At 32.0% G+C, this 20,823-nt stretch overlaps 3 protein-coding genes across 6 annotated transcripts in view; 1 reads left to right on the top strand and 2 right to left on the bottom strand.

Annotated features, from left to right (window-relative positions):
- Positions 1–791: 791 nt before the first annotated feature.
- On the bottom strand, positions 792–5,633 carry LOC100790771 (zinc finger CCCH domain-containing protein ZFN-like). 2 transcript variants are annotated; one of them, XM_006606370.4, is made up of 7 exons: positions 5,183–5,633; positions 4,508–4,665; positions 3,699–3,761; positions 3,457–3,576; positions 2,881–3,171; positions 2,100–2,429; positions 792–1,287 (listed from the first exon to the last, which is right to left on the bottom strand). In XM_006606370.4, exons 1-7 carry the CDS (start codon positions 5,226–5,228, stop codon positions 1,003–1,005), a joined length of 1,293 nt encoding a protein of 430 aa, XP_006606433.1. In that variant the 5' UTR covers positions 5,229–5,633; the 3' UTR covers positions 792–1,002. The 2 variants fall into 2 exon arrangements, with proteins under 2 accessions (XP_006606433.1, XP_006606434.1); XM_006606371.4 differs by lacking the exon at positions 5,183–5,633 and having other exon boundaries at positions 4,215–4,651.
- Positions 5,634–7,954: 2,321 nt separating this feature from the next.
- On the top strand, positions 7,955–9,453 carry LOC100790253 (CRIB domain-containing protein RIC4). Of its 3 annotated transcripts, none has more exons than XM_006606366.4 (4): positions 7,955–8,122; positions 8,320–8,487; positions 8,623–8,775; positions 8,872–9,453. In XM_006606366.4, exons 2-4 carry the CDS (start codon positions 8,355–8,357, stop codon positions 9,066–9,068), a joined length of 483 nt encoding a protein of 160 aa, XP_006606429.1. In that variant the 5' UTR covers positions 7,955–8,122; positions 8,320–8,354; the 3' UTR covers positions 9,069–9,453. The 3 variants fall into 3 exon arrangements, with proteins under 3 accessions (XP_006606429.1, XP_006606431.1, XP_003556436.1); XM_006606368.4 differs by having other exon boundaries at positions 7,955–8,151; XM_003556388.5 differs by lacking the exon at positions 7,955–8,122 and having other exon boundaries at positions 8,164–8,487.
- Positions 9,454–15,342: 5,889 nt separating this feature from the next.
- LOC100801883 (aspartyl protease family protein) overlaps positions 15,343–20,823 on the bottom strand; it is a gene marked incomplete in the record, with an annotated part of 5,947 nt that continues 466 nt past the window's right edge. The window contains 8 exon segments of the mRNA NM_001255310.1: positions 15,343–15,524; positions 16,554–16,625; positions 17,134–17,209; positions 17,817–17,907; positions 18,758–18,831; positions 18,904–19,066; positions 20,102–20,329; positions 20,655–20,821. Of these exon segments, the coding sequence (NP_001242239.1) occupies positions 15,382–15,524; positions 16,554–16,625; positions 17,134–17,209; positions 17,817–17,907; positions 18,758–18,831; positions 18,904–19,066; positions 20,102–20,329; positions 20,655–20,821 (1,014 nt within the window).

Raw genomic sequence — 20,823 nt, 5'->3', positions numbered from 1 at the left:
GTTACTTTAAAATTATGTTTACTTAAAATTAATTTTATAAAATCACCTTGATCTCAAATCAATTCTGCACATGCTTATCCAAACACGCTATTATAGACTCCAGATTTATGATTTGATGCATGTGAACTGCAAACTGCAAAGCGAACTCCAAGCAGAAAAATACATCTAGGCTGCAGCAAAGCAATCCACCCACTTGTAATGGGAGCATGCAATTTATAGCTTTGAGCCCCACAGCATTCTCTACAAGAACAAAAGTACCATACGTGTTGAGGCTTGGCATATTGGAAAAAGTACATCAGCAAGGTTCAACTTTCACTGCCTCCAACATTCATAATCAAGACTTTCTACTCCTCTTCTGCCAAACAAAATCTGTCAAGGACAATCACCACGGATAGTGTACATAAATCAGGAGAAAATAGAGGTACAGATTCAAGTTACATTCCAGCAGTTGTTATTTACATGGATATACAAAATCATAGTTAACTTGATCTGCTAAATTCTGGTGAGAATGTACAAGAATATGAAAAATAGAAAGGTATTAGCATACTGTTGGCTTGCCACTGAAAAGAATTCTATACATGCACAGTAGACAGCATAAACCCAAACTGCAGTGAGAAAACAGGGGCTTTGAAATGAGTTTCAAGTTTCAACCCTGCACCCAATAAATATTCAGAGGCAAAATTTGGTCATTACAGATTTCCAGTAAGAGGTTTTTTACATAATGTGAAAAGTTAATTAGAAAGAGTGGTGGCTTAAGGACAGAAGGATTGTTCACGTTGGGATTGACCAAATGTGACAACATTTGCTTAAATTTATTCAATCAGCCAGGTAACATGAAATCCAGAACAATTGAATCTGTCAACTGCATTTACTTTCAGATTGAATTAACAGAATCAACCTGACATGAACTCTGTACATCTCCGGCAATGGGAAAATCAATTTACAGATTAATCATTTCCCCCCTCAGAAAAAAAAAAATTGTCTAAGCCAAATAACCCATTTTCAAGCTACATCATCATCAATGTTATCATCACCAGAAGGAATCTGTCTTATCTCTGATAATGAAAGCGGCCTGGGCTTTGCTGAGCTTGACTCAACAAGTCCTTCGGAAGATAAATTCAATGCAGCAGTTCCAGATGAAGATCCTAACAAATGCCTGCTTGGGGCATCAGCTGAAGGTGATGTGGTGATATTGTAAGAGAAAATTTCCATTGGGTGGTCAAACTTGCAACTTGGGCCAAATTTGCATATGCCATAACGAGAATAGAAGACACACAAAGGTTCTCCCTGTAAGAAATGGGACACTGCCTCTATCAGATTGCACTAATTCAATCACAACACACAAGACCAATCTAACGTGAAGAGAAAAAAAACCCACAAATATTTGAAGATCTTCTTATTTTCTCCAATTACCACAAACAAATAACCTTTTTACACATTTATTCACTTCACCGAAGGGAAAGAAGAGCATACAAAATGATACTATGCAGACTTCACAAAAATTTTAAAAAGAAATAATATGAAAATCACACCATTTCCATACTTTGTGAATGATATGATAAATCAAGAACGATAGGGAGAAACTCTAATACTGTTAGTGATCATAGTCTGCTTAAAATAATATAACAAATAAATACTTCAAACTGATTACTATTGGTTGCATCATCTCTCATGTCTATATAAATGCTTCAAACGATTCCAACTTAGGTCAGCTTCAAATTATGGTTAAACTTAAAACTACAATTTTTTTTATGTCCACATTCAAGGGTCCAAGCATCATTGTAATGCCACATGCATCATTGCTATGTACTATGATTTATGCCATGTATAGAACATTCTCTGTAGAACAGGAGATGCCATTTCCTAACAAGGTGTTACCGGAAAACAAAAGGAGGGAGTACAAATTCAAGTAAGAGGTAATGTAACATATCATATGAGCAGCAACAAAAACTAAGGAGAGTAAATCTTGTTCAAATTCTCACCAAACTCAAAACCAGTGATGTGAGAACTGTAATGAAGTATAAATTCAGAATAATAAATTTAAGCCTATGAAAAACCAACTAGGTAGATAGAACTCCATAGCAAGAACCCCAACTTACAAGACGTAAAGGAAGGCCTATGGGACTCAAGACACAGTCAGGAGCAGGAATTAGCCTCTCTCGCGGGTGGTGGAACTGACAGACTGCTCCAAACTTACAATCTCCTGTCTTCACGTAGAATTGGCATTCAGGTTGACCAGGTCTCTCAGGAAATATGTTCTCCCTCTGCAGTGTATAAAACCCTACTGGAACAGTGCCAGAACGGAATTGAGAATATGCCCCTTGTGATCCTGCATTTGCTAGCTCACCTTGATGAGAAGTTTCATATGTTTGACCATTTCTCATTGCTTGCTGTGGACTGTCTGAAGTAGAGATTGATCCCATTTGACCCTGCAAAATAAATATTCCATTAGGACATCAGCAATGTCAGGTTCGACAAAACAGGCTTGTGCATATGTGCCATGTTGCATTATTGCTAAAGTTAAAGAATTGATCGCCAAAGTATTCTGCTGAAAGACAAATACCACGAAATTTCACATCAACACAGGTACAACTACAATTTTACAGAGGAATAATGGCTCTAGAGACAGGTAGATGGGATGGGATGAGAATACATCTTATTTGCTCTATGATGTTAAGAACCTAGTCTACACTCTACATCCATGACGCAACAAGGACTGTCTAAAATCCAACGGGAGCAATAAATGACCTTCTACATATGTTTAACATAATCCAGATATCGCGTGCCTTAGAATCAGCCACAACACAGAATAAATCAATAAAACTATCTTTCTAGCTCTAGGTGTTGTTTATGACCTCTAAAAATAATGGATGAGCTTACACTGTATGCACTCCACCCTGGCACTGAAACCACTCCCTGAGGTAGAATTAAGGGCCCATAACTTGAAGGACCTTGCCAGCGAGGACTAGGAATGTATGATCCTCTTGACCAATTTGTAATTCCTCCAGCATATGACTCCTGACCTGGCGTAGTTGGAGAATGGACGGTAGGGTAAACAGGAGAACCCCGTAATGAGAGCATCATATTACTTGGTTGAGGATGGTGGAATTTGCAAGTGTTCCCAAATTTGCATTGTCCTGTTCTCAAATAATAAGTGCATTCAGGCTCATTCTGCAGAATCAGGAACCATCGGAAATATATTAAGTTATGAGAACATTAATTTCAATCAGAAAGCAAGCAAAATGTCTACGAAAGGTTCAGGGATCAAATATTAAACATCTGCATGCAAGAACACAAAGTTTTGGAAAATATAATCATAACATTTGAATTTATGCAGGTCTGACAATTTAATGGTTACCAAATGAACAAAGATACAGTAATGAGCCACAAATTTATGAGCAACTAGTATTGTAGTCATAATTATAAATGAATGAGAGGAAAATATTAAAAACTAACAGGGCGGAGAGGATAGCCTAAAATATTTAAGGCAACTCTTCCAGCAATCCCAGCCTGATCTTTAGGATGATGAAATTTGCATGTGGCTCCAAATTTGCACGTTCCTGTCTTCAGATAGTACTAGAAAAACAGGGGGAAAAAACTCTGTTATGATGATTGGTGAATGTTTAAATAAAGAATGCATGCCAAGATACAAATTAATGCTCTGCACTGCAGTACAAGGTTGAGAAACTAGTACGTGCCTGGCATTCTGGTTGCCCTATTCTTTCTGGGAACTCGCCTATCATCCTTGCAGTGGCAATAGCCTGATAGGATCATCGATAAAACATATCAGGTATTTATATTCTCCACGTAAAAGAATCGAAATAAAAATCATCAAGGCCCAGTAAGATTCAACATTATATAGTCCCAGCTACAGAAAATTCATTCATGTGAAAAGAGCATGTATGTGCAGATTGACATGCGAACATGCATAAAAAAATGTGCTATACACCTGCAAAAAGGGAAAATTAAATATTGTGTCCAACATGCCCAAAGCTAGCTATGAGTGTCATCAAGGAAGGTACAACAGAGTAAAATTCTTCCTGGTGTTTATGTGCATCTTTCTCTGCTAAAATGCTGTCATAATCCAGTACAATGAATAAAAGTGCACGTGTTTTTAATAGGAACATAGTCAACAAACAAGCAAAAACATGTGTTGAACAGAAAATGTAAGAGGATAACATCAAATAGATTCAAGTGTGCATCGCTTCGATCACCTAGGGAGATTTTAATATTTTATGATGGTAATTGGAATGATTCAAAATAAATCCATCTAAGTGCATGTTTGTTTAGGTGTCACGGATCCACTTCAAGACTCAATTCCACGTCAAAATCTGGAAAAAGACGTAGAAGCAAGGTAGTATTGCTTCGGCAGATCAACGTCCAAAAGGCAACCAACGGGTTACCAAACGCTTGCTAAGAACAAGGAGAGTTATGTATCAACATCCAATTTGAAACACATTACACATATAGCTCAATTTATACAAATGGAATACAATGCAATTTGTACCAGCCTCCTGTTAGGAGGATGATTAAATCGACATGTTGCACCAAATCTACAAAGGCCTGTTCTGATGTAATATGAGCAATCTGGCTCCCCTGGACGCTCCGGATAAGATCCAGAATCCATTGTTTCCCCAGTCCTCAAATTCATCATCCACAGTGAATCTGAAATAACATCACAAATAAAAGTGTGAACAGCATAAAATAAGTGAAACTGAAATCACATCATCAATGTACACATTGGCTGACTTGGCCTACAAAATTCCAAACCTTCAATCACAAAAATAATAAGTGTCGGTGCAACTGCCGTTAGGAAAAGCTTAATTTTTGATAAAATAATTATTATTTTACTTTTCATAACTTCTCTGAGAAAAAAGAAAAAAAAAACAAGGCTCGATTGAAATTGAATCGATTCAGTCATAGTAGCTTAGATTATGAAAAAAGATATTTATCAGAATTGAACACCTGACACCATCACCTAGTCCTAAGGCACAGACAGCATTAGAACGCGAAATGTTACTTTTAATTATTTTCCGCACTTACTTGCAAAAAAGGAAATGATAATCAAAATAAGGAAACAGGAGAATAGCAGTAGCAAGGGCGAGTGATGATGGTGGAAGATTGTGAAATCTTTTTAAAGCGATGAGGAATTAATTAATTAATTTGAAAGAGAAAAAAGAACCTTGAGGATTAGGGACGATGAGGTTGAGGTTGTTGTTGGTCTCCATTATTCACATGTTGTTCTTGAATTGTCATTCGCCACCTTCTCCACCACCCCATTCCTCAAAAGAGAAACTTCTCTCCACAACTCTCATCTTTTCTTTCTCTCCCACACGTGCCATCTCTCTCTCTCGTTAACCAATGAACATTTTTTATTTTTTAAATAATAAATAACTTGTGAATTAAAACGTGAGTGTTCAGCTCACTCTCGTCGCTCGCACGCGCTGCTTTTTCTTCCTATCTCGCATTTATTTTATTGGTGCCGCCAAACTCAAACCACAAACTCTCCCCTTCCCCTCTTTCTCTCCGCCTTTTTACGGTGCAACACGACATCAACTGCTTCTACTCTTTCTGGATTCTATTCTCCTCCCAATTTTCTTCTTTTCCTATTAACAAAGATTCTTAACTACTACTACCTAGTACCTCTGTTCCTTTTTGCTGTCTTTTTAATGTTGTTGTGTAAAAATTAAGAGATGCAATTAATTTTTTTTTTATTTTTATTAAAATAATTGTGGGATTTTCTGTTTTATCCCTTCTTTTTTCACTCTAGAATTAACTAATATGATTGAATTATTTAATTATCTTTATTCCCAAACTATAACTTACCAATAATATTAATATATGTTTAGTTTAGGCATCATAATGATAAATTGTTAAATTTAGGAACATAGATAAACAATTAAAATTTTCAAGAGTTTATTCGATATTTTTCTAACTTTAGGGACTACTTAAACATCATCGTACAATTTCAAAAAAAAAAATATTAAGTTGAGCCGAAAAAAATTACAATCCACCTAGACTATGTTTGCTAAAATTGGCAAAAAAAAAGTTAGTTAGAAAGTTAGAAAACTAGATGGAAACTATCATTTAAAAAATAAAAATTTTATTTATCAAACAGTCAAATAAGTTTTTTATCTAATAAAAAACATTAGTAATTAACTTAGATGCCTTGTTGAATATAGCCGTAGAAGATACCATCAAAAGATTTACTTTCTAATTGAGGTATATAATAGATGACCAACAAAGTCTAACATAGTTGGTAGATGACTGGGTTCTTTAAACATATTGAAAAATGTTAATTTTCCTAGGCGTGTGTATGAAAAAAAAATTGGGAGAGACAAACATATTTCAATGATCTCTATGCCTTGAGAGTTAGTCCTATGACTTTCAACTATGGGGATACCTTGCTCCCAGCAAAAAAAGGTGTATAATAGATGAAGTTAATAATGAACATACCTTAAAATATAGTGTCATGTGAAGAAAAATGCACAATATTACATGTAATATTGATGTGAAACGCAATATCATATAATAAATATGAGGTGAAGATGAGGTTCAAAATTAGGATTTAAAAAATAATAAAGATAGGAAAAAAATAAGATTTTAAAGAGTGATAAAAATGAGGATGTGAGATAAGGGTTTAAAAGGGTAAATTTGGTAGAAAAATAGAAAAGAGGGATGGGGTGTTCTTAGTAAACACGAGGTGTTAATAGCAATTTCCTAAGATCAAGCTAAAGTTGATGGTTTTGGCCCAGTTTTTTGTGGCCCCTGTGTCACATAGGAGATTCTCATAGGAGATTTTCTTCCAGCAAATCTTATATACACCATTCAATTTTTCTTTAGTTCCAACATGGTCCTTAGGCTATATAGATTGTCAATCCATATGAATCATATGAATTATATTCTATGCTAATAAGTTAATTATGTTAAAAAATAATTAATGTTGTTATATATAACACTAAATTTTCTAATATATATTTAATACACATATAAGTTTACATAATAAATTTTGTAACAATTGATTTTGATCTAATAATGTATTTTTTATATATATGAATTTTAAATAAAAATCATAGGTTTAATAAAAATTTATATATGTAAAAAATACATTATTAGATTGAAATTAATTGTTAAAAAAATTATTATGTAAACTTATGTATATTAAATATACATTAGAAATTTTAGTGTTATATATAACAATATTAATTATTTTTTAATATAATTGATTTATTAACTGAGTTGGTTAGAGTGTTATGTTAATAATACAAAAATCTGTTTGAGACCTGTATTAGGTATGGATTGACAATATGTAAGACCCATATGAATTGTGAATATACATAAGGGTATTTTTGGTTTTTCCCTTTTACTGCTAGGTGTATGAAGAAATTTGCAAGTTGCAGGAAAGAAAAATTCTCACACTAGCTTGCAATGGGCCGAGTATCTTGTTTCACCACCTATTCATATTCTCCTATTGTATTTCTAAGCAATCAAACTCAATTCAATACAATAATTCCATGAAATTGAAATTTGAATTACCATTTTAGATTAATTTATAAAAAGTAAAATCATAATTTTGTGGGGTGCTTAGATAACATTACAGTGCTTCAGCCTTCAAATATTATATGACAGCATCACGTTCATCAGTTTGTGTAGATTGTAAAATTCTATAAAAAAAGTATCAAAATTTATTTAACTTACCTACGCTTCCATCCTTACCAATGTTGCTTACTACTTTCTACTTAAAATTCAAGAAACACTGGATTTGGTCCCCAATGCCACGAGGTGGAGAGATCCACCGGAAAGTTCGCTTGGGAAATACTACTTCTAGTTAGAGTCCAAAGCAAGTAAATATAAAGCAGCATAAATAATGGTTCTTTTGGTTTACAGAAAATAAAAAGGATAAATATAAACCGACCACAACAAAACCAATAGAAAGAAAAAATAGTTGTTGATGATGACTTACTATACAAGAGAGGCCAGTGAGTGAAGGAAACGACATTAACCTAGATCAAGGGCACTAGCACTAAAAATAGATGATTGTGATCCTGGTCCATCTAGCTTAGAGTTTGGTATACTTAGGTTTGTCTTTGGTCATTCACTGCTCCACCAACTTGTGTTTAAGGTGATGTTCGTTAGAGATATATACATGAGGTGAATTGATTTGATAGTGCACATCCAAGCATACACATTCAAGATATATATGAGTTATGTGTGTCTCCATATTCATCAGTTTCAACCAACTTGATTTTCTATGCATAACAACAATTACCCTTATTATATTTAACAACAGCTCACTTAATTAAGTTCCAATTCCAACAGATCTTCATCCCTTGCAATAGATACGGCGCGAAGAAATGGGAGACAGAATGGAAAGGCTTGTCATTCTTCCTTTCTCTTTTGGTTGTGTCTCTGAGGCCAGTATTGTTGTAGGTAGTCCTCATCCAAGAAGATCAAGATCAGACACTGATTCACCAACTGCAGCAACAAGTCAGTCTCTTAATTTGGTATCGATCATATTATTTTTCCAACATTAGTAAAGGGTCAAGCTTTAATTAATTCAGATAATTGTTCCTTAATTCATTTCAATCAGATCTGTTAATAATTATTATGTGATGCATTCAGAAGGACCAAAAGGTGACAAGGATATTTCAGAGAGTTTGTCTGGTGAAAGCATGAGGAACTTGCTGAGGTTTCATGAGGATGTCCAGAAATCTAAAACATTCCTTAGCTTCAATAGGCTGTTGAAGGGTTTCAAGAACATTCCTCAGTTGTTTGGTGAGTATAAGCTTAATTTGAAACCATTCATTCTTTCTGTGATAATGTATGCTTAATTATTTTATGGCCATTTTCTATATTTTTGTAATTTTGTAGTGAATAAAGAGGAGGAGTTGGAAGAGGTGGAAATGGACATGGAAATAGGGTGCCCAACAAATGTGCAGCATGTGACACACATTGGTTGGGATGGTTTTGCCGCAACAGAAACTGTAACATCTTCTGACTCCTTGCGTCTCCCTTTACAGCACTGCGAGTTTTCAAACTTGAAACCAAAACCTGGAACATCATCTTGATCTTCTCCATGAAACAATCTCCCAATAATTAGTTATTTATTATATATATAAAACTTGAAAGAAGCGTATCTGGCAGGATTTCGTTGTAGAGATATACAAATATATCTTATGAGTTGGCATTAAATTTGTGGTAATTAAGTGTGAGATGACTATTTCTGTTTGTGATTAATCAAAGTACGTCCATACAAAAGCACCAATTTTTAGCTCTCACACAGATTTGGATCATCTAACAACATCATATATTCTTGTTGGAGAGAGATATAACAAAAGAAAAAAATATAATTAATAAGCCTTATAATCAATCAGGGCAAGTTTTTAGTATTTTAAAATAAGCAAGTCTTTCACTCTCCCTCTCTTCAATGTGGTTAAGTTGTTATTCAATAAGATGAGGTGATTCAAATTCCTCTCATTTTTAATATATATATATATATATATATATATATATATATATATATATATATATATCTCATTAATGATGAGGACATCAAAGATCACACCCAAGTCGAGAAGGAAATCCAAGACTCAATACAAGACATAAGAGGGCCATGACAAGAGTAAGGGCTAAAAAGACCCAAGAGGTTTTACAACAAATAGTGACTAATATGAGGACAATCTAATTGTATGAGAGAGCTAGTTTTGAGATTTAGACCTCAAACTTAATTATGCCTTACTTAATCACAAAGGTATTTTAGTTATGCTTACAATGTTGAGATTTTATTTTTCTTTTATTTTCTATCAAATACAGAAGAATTGATTTGTATAAATCAATTGTGAAGTGAATGGAAAGGAACCTTTGACATTGAAGTGTGAGAATTGTCTTTGTTAGGATTCTTCCTTGAACCATTTGATCTTATAAAAAATTGTTCAATTCTTGTGGCGATCCTCAAAGCTTATCAGACATCATTGTTTGTGACGCCTATCTTATTTTTCTTTTTGCATTTTTTGTGTCCTTGTTAATTTCCGCAATGTTAATTTTATAATTCTATCCGAATTTCTTATTTGCATATCTCTAGTTTTACTTAACCTTTTTCGGTGTTTTTGTACCTAAATTGTATTTTAGAATGTCCTCTTTGATCTCAATTTGGAATCGTCCTAATTCAAGTTATGTAGGCTGAGAAACAAATAAAAGTTAAGATACGTTTCCAGTTCAATTGGTGTGCGAATTTCATCTTAAAATTTATCCAAATTGAAAAAGGCAAGGGGGTTCACATCAATTTGATATATATTTTCTTATAGTTTTTTATTCCCTTAATTATATTGAAACATTATATTCTCTTTCCATATGTGTTGGTTAAATGAAAAAAAAAATATGTACACAAAAATTATGAAAATAATGATTTAAAATATAATTTTACATTGTAGATTATCCTTTACATAATGAAAAGAGGTATTGTTTGAGTTTTTTTTAGAGTGATAAGAAAATTGTATTAATTGTGATTTTAATATGATATTAGAATTTGATTTTGAGTCTAATTTAATCTCAAATCTTATTTCATGAGTTAGATTTTGGATTGAATTGGATTGGAGTCCAAATTCTTGAGGACTATGCCTGTCCCATGCTTATTTCTTTTGCTCAATCTCTATCCTATACGATTATGGGGCACATGCTCCATATCAGTGCAGCTGCAAATCCACCATATCTAACAAAAACCCTCTTCCGATAAGTAGCAGCGGGCTCACTTTCTACAAGTTGGAAAGGCATCATGCAACTTCGGGTTGGAGCCTCCATGCCAATCAGTCAATGAGGTTTCAACTTTCTAAGATTCCAATAAGTGGATAAACTTTTTCTTTTTATTGGTTAATCATTTCATAAGTTGACTGAAAGAGTTCATTCCATTAAATATTGAATTCTTTTTTTTTTTTTTTTTTGATAAATGGATGAATCATGGCGGGTTTACTAAATGGAAACAATGAGTTTCTACTCGCTTCAGGGTGAAGGCTTCTGCCATTTCCATGATAAAAAATAGTTATAGAATTCGCCATTGTAGATATACGTAGTTGATCCATGATTTAAATACGTTGATGTAGACTGAAAAATAACAATTCAAAATATATCGGTTAGTGTCACTACGGTCTCTTATGTACAATATTGGTTTATTTATCATTCTTAATTATGAAAGATGAGATAAAAGTATAAAATACCAAAAGACGTGAGTCTCTTTGTTTTAACCTTTTTTTTTTCTTTTCAAAATATTACTTTTATTTAAAAATCACTTTTAAAAAATTTCCAAAGTGTACTTAATTTAAGTTTTTTTGAAAAGAAGAATAAAAATAAATAAATGTAATCATTTTGAGAAGTTTCTTTGAATACCTTATATAAAAAAATAATTATAAACTCTCAAAATAAAAGCATCCTATAATTGTAACTAAATAAAAAAAAATAGGTCGATCCATTTTACTCGGTAAAACTTTCACGTTTTTCAGTTTTGACCTGTTGAATTTAGTGTAATTTGTTTTTATTTTACGCACATGATTTTGATCACGGAATGGAACTCTTTTGACTACATAATTAATATTCATGAATGAAAATAGAAAGACTATATGTAAATTTGTTTATTATAATTATTTTAAAAATGAAGAGGGATCAAACAGGATACCTATAGGGTATGTATGTCCCTTAATAATCTTCTGTCCATATTTGCGCCAGCGATAGCCATCATCCACTAGCGTCTCTTTTTTGCTCTCAAATCGCACTGCCACTGCTGTTCCCCCATTTTGAAAGACTTTCCAGTTCCTTTCTCATATTCCTCCAAGAAGGATCTCTTCCTCTTCCTGCTGTAATACAAAATAATATCCATCAAAACACAAATTAATCAATCAATTAACAAAAACATAAATTCTCATTATTGTTATATATCACCACCAACAAGTAGACACTATCCTATATATATATTGAACTGTGCTGTCATAACTAATTATCTCTATATGTGACACGATATTATTTAAAAAAAAAATTGAAAAATGTGATTAAGTGTCACAAAGAGATAGACAAATATATATATATATATATATATATATATATATATATATATATATATATAGTCCAAATTATGTACAACAATTTCTGAAGAATAAAACCTGTTCCCAGTACCAGATCCTCCCTCCACAATACTGGCTCTATCTTCATCATAACCACTGTCAGCAGCATGTGTTGGATGAACATCATTATCAGGAGTGACCTCCAAATCATTGTCAGGTCCAATGTTGTCAGCTGTTTCAGACACAGAGAGCTTAGTTTCACTCCCTCCACCAACTTTGGCACTTGCTTCCTCCTCATCATCAGGTTTAGCATTAAGATCAAATGGAAACTTCACCTTTTCCGCATCATTATAATATTGGAGGAGTGTGTACTTGTTCAGCAACTACTGTGGGAGGAGCAGAGGTTGGCTCTCTTCCAATTCCACGAGGCAATTGTTACCACCAGAAACCTGATAAATTCGTACATGCAAATTACACGTGATGCACTTTTAGTGAATTACAAAAATCATTAATCTCCACACTAGATGATCGACACCTAGAGTGAATGAAAGAAACAGAAAACACATAAGTGTAAGTATATATATGATATGGTAAATACTAAATAATACACATCTATGCATGAAGTGTTTGGAGTGAATTATTAGTTTAGAAGCAGTCACATATTGTTAATTCGCGAGGAAAAAAGAACATAACAGGCTGAAACAACAGTTAATGACTACTAAGTAACAATTGGGACTAAAGCTAAAAAAAAATTGAATATTACGGAGATTATTAAAAAAAAACTAACTCTAAGAGAACTAAAATAAAAAAATAAGATTATTATATGAACTAAAAACATATTTCAACTTTCCAAAAAAATATCACAACTTTTGTTATATATAATTCCTATAGCAATTGTTTATTTTTTTTCTCTACATTTAATAAAATGATTAATTTTAGTCTCTTGTTAAGAACTAAAAAATATGTGTAATTAATAAAGAACTAAAATCACATCATTTTATTGAATATAAATACAAGAAATAAATAAAGTGATTTTAGTCAAAGATTTATATATTTGATCCCATATTAAGAAATTGAATTTAAGTTTAAAATTGATTTTAATTTAAAATGAATCAACTTAGTATTTTTGTATCGAATAAAAAAAATACACTAACTTTTACAACTAATTTACTTTTAAAATAAAAAAATCAAAACATAAATTATTTTCCTTTAAAATCAATTTCAACCCAAAACAATTTCATATAATCAGCTTCATATAATATTAATTTTGCAAAGGATTATCAAACACAATTTATACCAATCAACAATTGAAAAGTAGATACCAAAAAGCTAACACACCTATTATTATTAGCATAAAGAGTTTATGATAGCAAATTAAAGGTCACCTTTTTTTAAATAATAAAATTATGATTTATTTAAAAAAGATATAAAAAATTTAATAAATATATCAAAAATATAAAAATATAAAAATTAAAAATTCAAAACATGTCACTTCATGAATTAGAAGATATTAAAAATAACTTACAAAGTTGAATTTAATAAGTTAAGTTTTTTCTTTTATATAATATAATATATTTTTCTTTTATATAATATAAACTAAATGACACAAATCTTCTGAGACTTGCTCTTATTATCTTGATATTTTTTTCATTTTTTCCATTAGTTTAAGCTCACTTAAGAGGGGTCACATAATACTTTTTACACCCAAGAGAGAGTTGATGTAACAAAACCCCAAAAATTAAAGGATGTTCTATACGTTAAAAAATGAAAAAGTATCAAATGTAATAAAAAAAAACTTTTAAAGAAATTTATATAATTTACTCTAATAAAATATAGGAGTCATTCATCTAATCTATTTTCACCATATCATTAGTACAAATTAAGTATTTATGAAATTTATCGATAATTAATCTCCTTCATAAAACCTTACTAGTTCAGTTAAATCTTTTCTCCATACCAGATTCAACATTTAAAAATTTACTTAAAAAAATCTAAATTCGACTTCATTTGAACTAACAGTCACTTTATACCAATTTCTTAAAACTTTAATTTTGAAAACAACTTTGTGATATCTTTGTTAACATCTCAATTTATGTTCACTATTCACCATTTATCATCATTGCTGGTATTATTAACTCGCCTTTTGCTAGAGTTATAAGTACAGATGTAGCCATGTTGGCGTGGGATTTCGGTCCTTATTAGTACTGCTTCTTTCGATACCACAAATGACAGTGTGACTATTGTTATAAAGCTAAAAATATTTTAGGTGTTTATATTTGTTTTCAACAAAAAATAAAAAATAGATAGTTAATTTCTTACCGTTCAAACTTCAAACCCAAAAGGCCGAAATAAGAATACAAGAAAAGAACAGCAAAGCCACCTCAAATTAGCCTCTAGACACGGCAACGAACAAACAAAAGAACATGTTCACGAAGTTTGCATCGGTAACTACTAATGTATACTGGTGTGCTGTAGAGTGGAATAGAATTGACCAAAAAACATTTGAATTCAAATAGTCAGACCCACACTCATTTTTGGAATTTTTTCTTTCTTTCCACGACACCAAACTCAGGCGTAATGCCCCGCTTTAAAGTATACAAAGAAAAATGTTGATATCTTTCTTGAGTTGCAAATATCCAAATTTGATGATTCCAAGTCCAGTTTTCAGAACTGAGGATCGTTTGCTGAAGAACTAAAAAGAGATAAATGAATAATAAAATAATTCATATTTTTACATTTTACTTTATCAAAATTTTTATTTTAATTCACTTTTATTTGATTTCTTTTCACACCATCGAACGGACATGAATGTCATGATGCTCAAATGCCACCCTCGAAGTCCCACACTTCGGACTTTGCAAAAAGAATTACTCCTACCGTATTAGAACATCCCATCCGAGATCCGACTGAAAACACTTAATTCCTCAATGACGACAAATAATGGCCATTCTAATTTAAAACCTGATTACAAATACTAAATTATTCTTTTACTTTTAGAGGCTGTTAAAGATGCACTGTGCTAACATTAGTAAAACTCATATTTGCCTGCATTGCTGATTGCTACAAGTAAATTGTATTATTTAACTACCTTTTGAATGAACAGCAATATCCATCGTCATCGTCATAAAAAGTCAAGGCAATACATTCATTGGTAATCAATTTAAAAAATAATACAAAAAAATACTGAAAAAAAAAACTTAAAAATATTTGCCCCTTTTTCAATTCTATCTACACGAGTAATGATTGACTATACCATATCAACCACACTGCACAGGAATTATGGTACAACAAAATCGAATGAATGTCATCCCTATTATATCAAGACCAAGTTAATTTAATTGTTTAGCATGGCAGTTAGCAACAAAAAGAAAGTCAATATTCTTCCAATAAATAAGGTAGAAGCTGAAGAAATATTGTGTGCAACCACTGTATGTACTATTCCAGTCGCTTCATCCTTCACTTTAATGCTGGAAGAGCCTAAAAAACACAACACCACAATGCTAAAAGTAAATTAATTAACCTTTCTTACATTTCTAATACGCAAAAAAAGTCATTAAAAAAAATAAATTACGCTCCCCTCCACCTAAAAATAGTCATTAATAACCTTTTCGTAAATTGCTTGAATTACACAACTCTCCTTTTAAATCTAGCATCCTCGTGAGATATTAATATATGCTACACTTTAATATATTTTAATGTAAATCAGCCTCTTAGGACAAACTTTTCACTCTTTGCGGCTCTCGGCATCATCAACAACTAATTTTGAACTCTTACTATCAAGTTTACAACTTTAGAAGACGAAATAAAATTTGGGCTTAGGATGTTTAAAATTTCATTTCATTTTCTCAGGTCTAAATTCCTAAATCAATAGTAGCATGCTCAAAATTAGCTAGGGGTAGACTCTAAGGGTTGCATAGAGAAGAAAAATACCACTAGAGACTTGTTTATCCTGCCACTTTAAGAGATCCTTTTACAATAAAATAGACTAAAGTGTAGCACATTCATTTCTCAGGAGAAGAGTGTAATTGTTAAAATTAGAAGGAAAGGCAAATAATTGAAGTATCTCTCAAGCGAAAGAAGTGTAATTTACCCCAAAAATAAACCTGAAAAACATTGCAAGCGGGAGTGGGTTTGGGCTAAGAATGATGAAATTAATTTAAATTAAATAGAACTAAAAGGAAACAAGCTGGGTAATATGAACTTGACACAACCTTGCATTTTACATTATGCATACTAATATATAGTTGGAGTTATACCACTTTTTTTTTTCTATTCATTTAAGATGATAGCACATGAATTGAGAAATGCAATTAATAGTCTCATCAAAATTATTTTTAACTTTCTAATAATTGGAATGGTAGTACTTAATATTGTCTTGAACTTTTAAAAAGACATAAATAGGAACAATTTTTTTTAAAAAAAATAGACAAATAAAAAGGAACAAATGTAATAGTAAACCATACAAAGTAGGAAACAAAACATTATGAGAGGCGGCTTAGTACTCACAATTGTAGTCAGTCCATCCAATGACCATATTTTCAAGATCATATATCACTAGTTTGTTAGATAGCACCAAATCTGCAATTGAAAATAATTCAAAGTTGATAAAATACAGAGATCCAACACTAACAAGAAAATATTTACAAAATGAATAAAACTAGCTTTAGTATCACACACATACAGAGGCAAACAAAAAGGTAAAGATCCAAAAGTATCTTTACAAAAGTTTACTTAATTCAACACAAATAGATGAATGGTTGAAAAGCTATAACATGAACAATCAGTGTTAGAATTATAGGTTTTGGGTTTTGGAAGAAAGATAAGAGAAAGAGATAACCAACAATAGTAAACATATTATTGACAGAATGTGATATAATGCACTAACCTGATACCCCTATTTACACCAAACATGTTATTACAAGTACAAGTCGAAGCTCACTAACAATAAGACTTATAATCTAACAACCCAAATATCTTAACAATCATAATCAGACTCAATTGGTGACTTGATGCACAAATTATGTTCCATAAACTTACACTAAGTCACTGGATTAATTTATAAGCTCCATTTAATTCTAAATTGTACCTCCAAGAAGGGTCATGTCCTTTCCATTCTTTGTTTGTGCTACACTTCTCTGCCAGCCAATACACCAGATACCATCCTGGGGGACAATCAAGGACAAATTAAATTAAGAAACACCGTAATTAAATTCTAGTAATTAATTTATCAAACTGAGGTACTCAAATAAATTCAAAAAGATACACAATATATCAGTAAAATTATCCAGATGACAATTTAAACCATCATTATAGTTTACATTTAGACAATTTCTCTATAATTATACATGGCATTTGATATGCCAGCCAATACACCAGATACCATCCTGGGGGACAATCAAGGACAAATTAAATTAAGAAACACCGTAATTAAATTCTAGTAATTAATCTATCAAACTGAGGTACTCAAATAAATTCAAAAAGATACACAATATATCAGTAAAATTATCCAGATGACAATTTAAATCATCATTATAGTTTACATTTAGACAATTTCTCTATAATTATACATGGCATTTGATATGCATGTATGATAAAACACAAAATACTCAGGTACATTCAAGAGATGGAGAAATCAGTTCAGACAACAGAATAACTTAAGATTAAAGCCCTTAAAAGAAAAACACATTTGCAATTTGAGTATCTAGCATCTACAAAGCTTCTCAAATAAGAAGTTGGGTACATCTACAATGAAATGAAGTTCCTACTCACTTTAAACTGGAACAGGTAGTCATGAGGATAAACTGTCAGAGAAAGAGAATCCTTAAAATGAAGCTTGACAACTGGAAATCCACGATCAACACTGCAAGAATACAATGCTCAACAAACTAAGGGATGCATATGCTAGACACTTAAAGTGAACGTGTTGTCTTCATGAAGTGATGGAATTTAATTATCAAAAAGTAAAATGCATTCTAATTACTAAAATATCATTTGCACAATTCATTCCCAGTTACTATTTTAAAAGAAAACCATTTTTAACAGATGATTCTTTTGAAATATAAATTATTTGTAATGTAGCAACAAAAAGTTTATATATCTCTATTCTACCTAAAATAATCAAACATGAGATTCTTTGTAGATAATCATCCAACCTACTCAACAGCTCCCTTCAGAAACAAAGAAAAAAAACAAAGTAATTCAAAAGCCAAAAACTGAAATTCAAAGGACCAAGTAAGGGGATTCGCCTACTTTTTTTTGTTTAACAAAGTCCTAAGAGCACCCAATACATTCACTTCATCGTGAAGCTAATCAGTAATTTTAAAGTCACCAAGTCAATATATGTCAAAGCTCCATCCTTGCTCAAGTATGCAAATTTTATTACACAGCCTCTGATCCTGCTTACTACTGTGTTATGTCCTTTATTTTATCACAATCTTTTTCCCCCAGCAGGTTTCAAATATTGGATTACCGAATATTATCAAACAGTCATAGATAGGATATTTACAAAGATATATTTAAATGGAAATATGATGTTGACACTTGATATCATACCCTATGGGTTAAACAACCAAGAAGTATCTAAGACTCAGCTAAATTATGTGATATTGTAGGCCAATTTAAAACAATGAAGAATAGAGCAACACTTATTCCAATATAACAGAGAAATGTAAAATTTCAATAAAAGAATGTCACAAAGATAAGCGTCATACTTTCCAGTATACAGAAAACAACGAAATTGTTGCTCAACAAGATATAATTTCAGTCCAGGCTGCCGGGCCAAAACCTATCATAAAGAACATTCATGAATACTCAAGTGGAAATATTGATTCAGTTAAATCTTTATGCATACACTTACCTTTTGAATCAGTTCATCATAAACTATGGCAGGAAGATAAGCCAAGGTTGTTCCACTATCTATTACTGTACCCTTCCCATTTACAGAATCAAATATATCTGAGGGAAGCTGTAGAATATCTGTATCAACCTCAATACTCTTCAAAACCACGTTGTAGTGTGCCCTATAATAGTCAAAAGATGACAGTTAAGGCATAACTTTTCAAACTCAAGATCTGAACTGAATATCAAATACAGCTACGTTTTTTAACTGTTATGTGCAGGGCTGCCCTTCAGTTTTTGAGTTGTGGATATGCACTGTGTGCTGGGTTGTGGGGTACTAACATGGTAGTGTAACGGGTACATTTTGTTGGGTTAATATTTTTTGTAGCTCTTTAGTGCTGGAGTGCTTCACAGCTTGTGATTTACTCTCAGCACTTTCTGAATGATATGTTTGTTTGCCTTTCAAAAGAAATCAAATAAACTATAACTTATAAGTATCTGAAAAAATTTCGCTACTTAAACCAGAGGCCTCTGATGAATATACTTTCATAAAACTGAAGGCCTTAAAAGCAACAAAAACAGAAAGACACCTTCATTATGTGGCCTGGTCACACATATAACTACTAGCTAGAGAGAGATAGAATTTCATGCATGACCAAAAAAAAATAACAATTTCAAAATTAAAATAATCCCAACAAGATCCAGAGGGTAAAAAAAAAAGACAAGAAACTTGAAAAGGTCTAGCTCAACACAATCGCACGATTGACATTGATGTAAAGCAATAAATTCGATGGTAATATGTAAATGAAAATCTATTAGAGATGATTCATGTGAATGATTTATTCCCCTCTTGTATCAAGCATTTACAACACAAACTTTAAAATGATATCTTTGTTACTTCATTTTGTGAATCTTTTGAGTAGTAAAATAAACATTATATTAAATGTATGAATGTAATACACTTGTCCAAATTGAGAAATAAAAAACCATGCAGCGCCAATATTCTATCTATCTTCAAATAATATTAAGTAATGCTCCCGACATCAATTACAGAACAACCTAGCCAACTAAAAATGTTGTGAACATGATATGAGGTTATATAAAAGATATTTCATTACTGGTAGTTTCAGTATTGCTTGACCACCAAATTTAGCCTTGGATTTATATGATAACCAATATCATGGTATGAGAATGAAAGACTAGGTTACTGCACATACATTCTTGGTACCAACGGAGTTGTACTGACTTTTGGTTCCACCACTTCCCCAATGGCAAATATTCCACCACCACGAACATTGTCAAGACAGTGTGAAAATATTTTTTTCACCTTTCCAGATGCGGCAAGCTGTGAAAGCACAGAAGAATTTGCTTGTCCAAAACCAATTATTCCATCAAGGGCTTCTTCAGAAGATGAACCCAATGTCCCAGATTGTACAGCACCACACCTGTCAGCAAGAGATTATCCAAAGACATATAAACCGAGAAAAAGTTGAAAATGTAACATTTTTCTGTAACTCTATCAACCTATAAACCAATTTACCTAAATATTTCTAATTAAAAATAATAAACTGAAACTTCCCACCTGAATGCAAAATATTCACATAACCAAAAACAGTTGACTCAAAAGAATGAAAATTTCGTTCACAACCAAGACAATTCTCTCATATTGAACATTGACAGCCAAGAAAATTTCCATCACGAGAAGTCAATAATAAATGATACAATGTGAATTGTAAAGCATTAGTAATTAGTAATAATAATTACTCTCACCCAAAAATAATGCTGCTATTTTGTGGCGAAGTACGAAGATTGCCATTGATACGGTTATAAGTAAGATAATCCTGGACATAGTATCCAGTAGTTGCACTTCCGTCTCCGTAAGTTATGCTGTAGGGGCATGGAATTTCAGACTTGCAACCAGGAATTGGACCGTCAAACG

This window comes from Glycine max, chromosome 20 (assembly GCF_000004515.6).
Source record: "Glycine max cultivar Williams 82 chromosome 20, Glycine_max_v4.0, whole genome shotgun sequence".
NCBI lineage: Eukaryota > Viridiplantae > Streptophyta > Magnoliopsida > Fabales > Fabaceae > Glycine > Glycine max.
The sequence above is the reverse complement of the archived record's forward strand: the minus strand, read 5'-3'. Positions and strand labels throughout refer to the sequence as shown.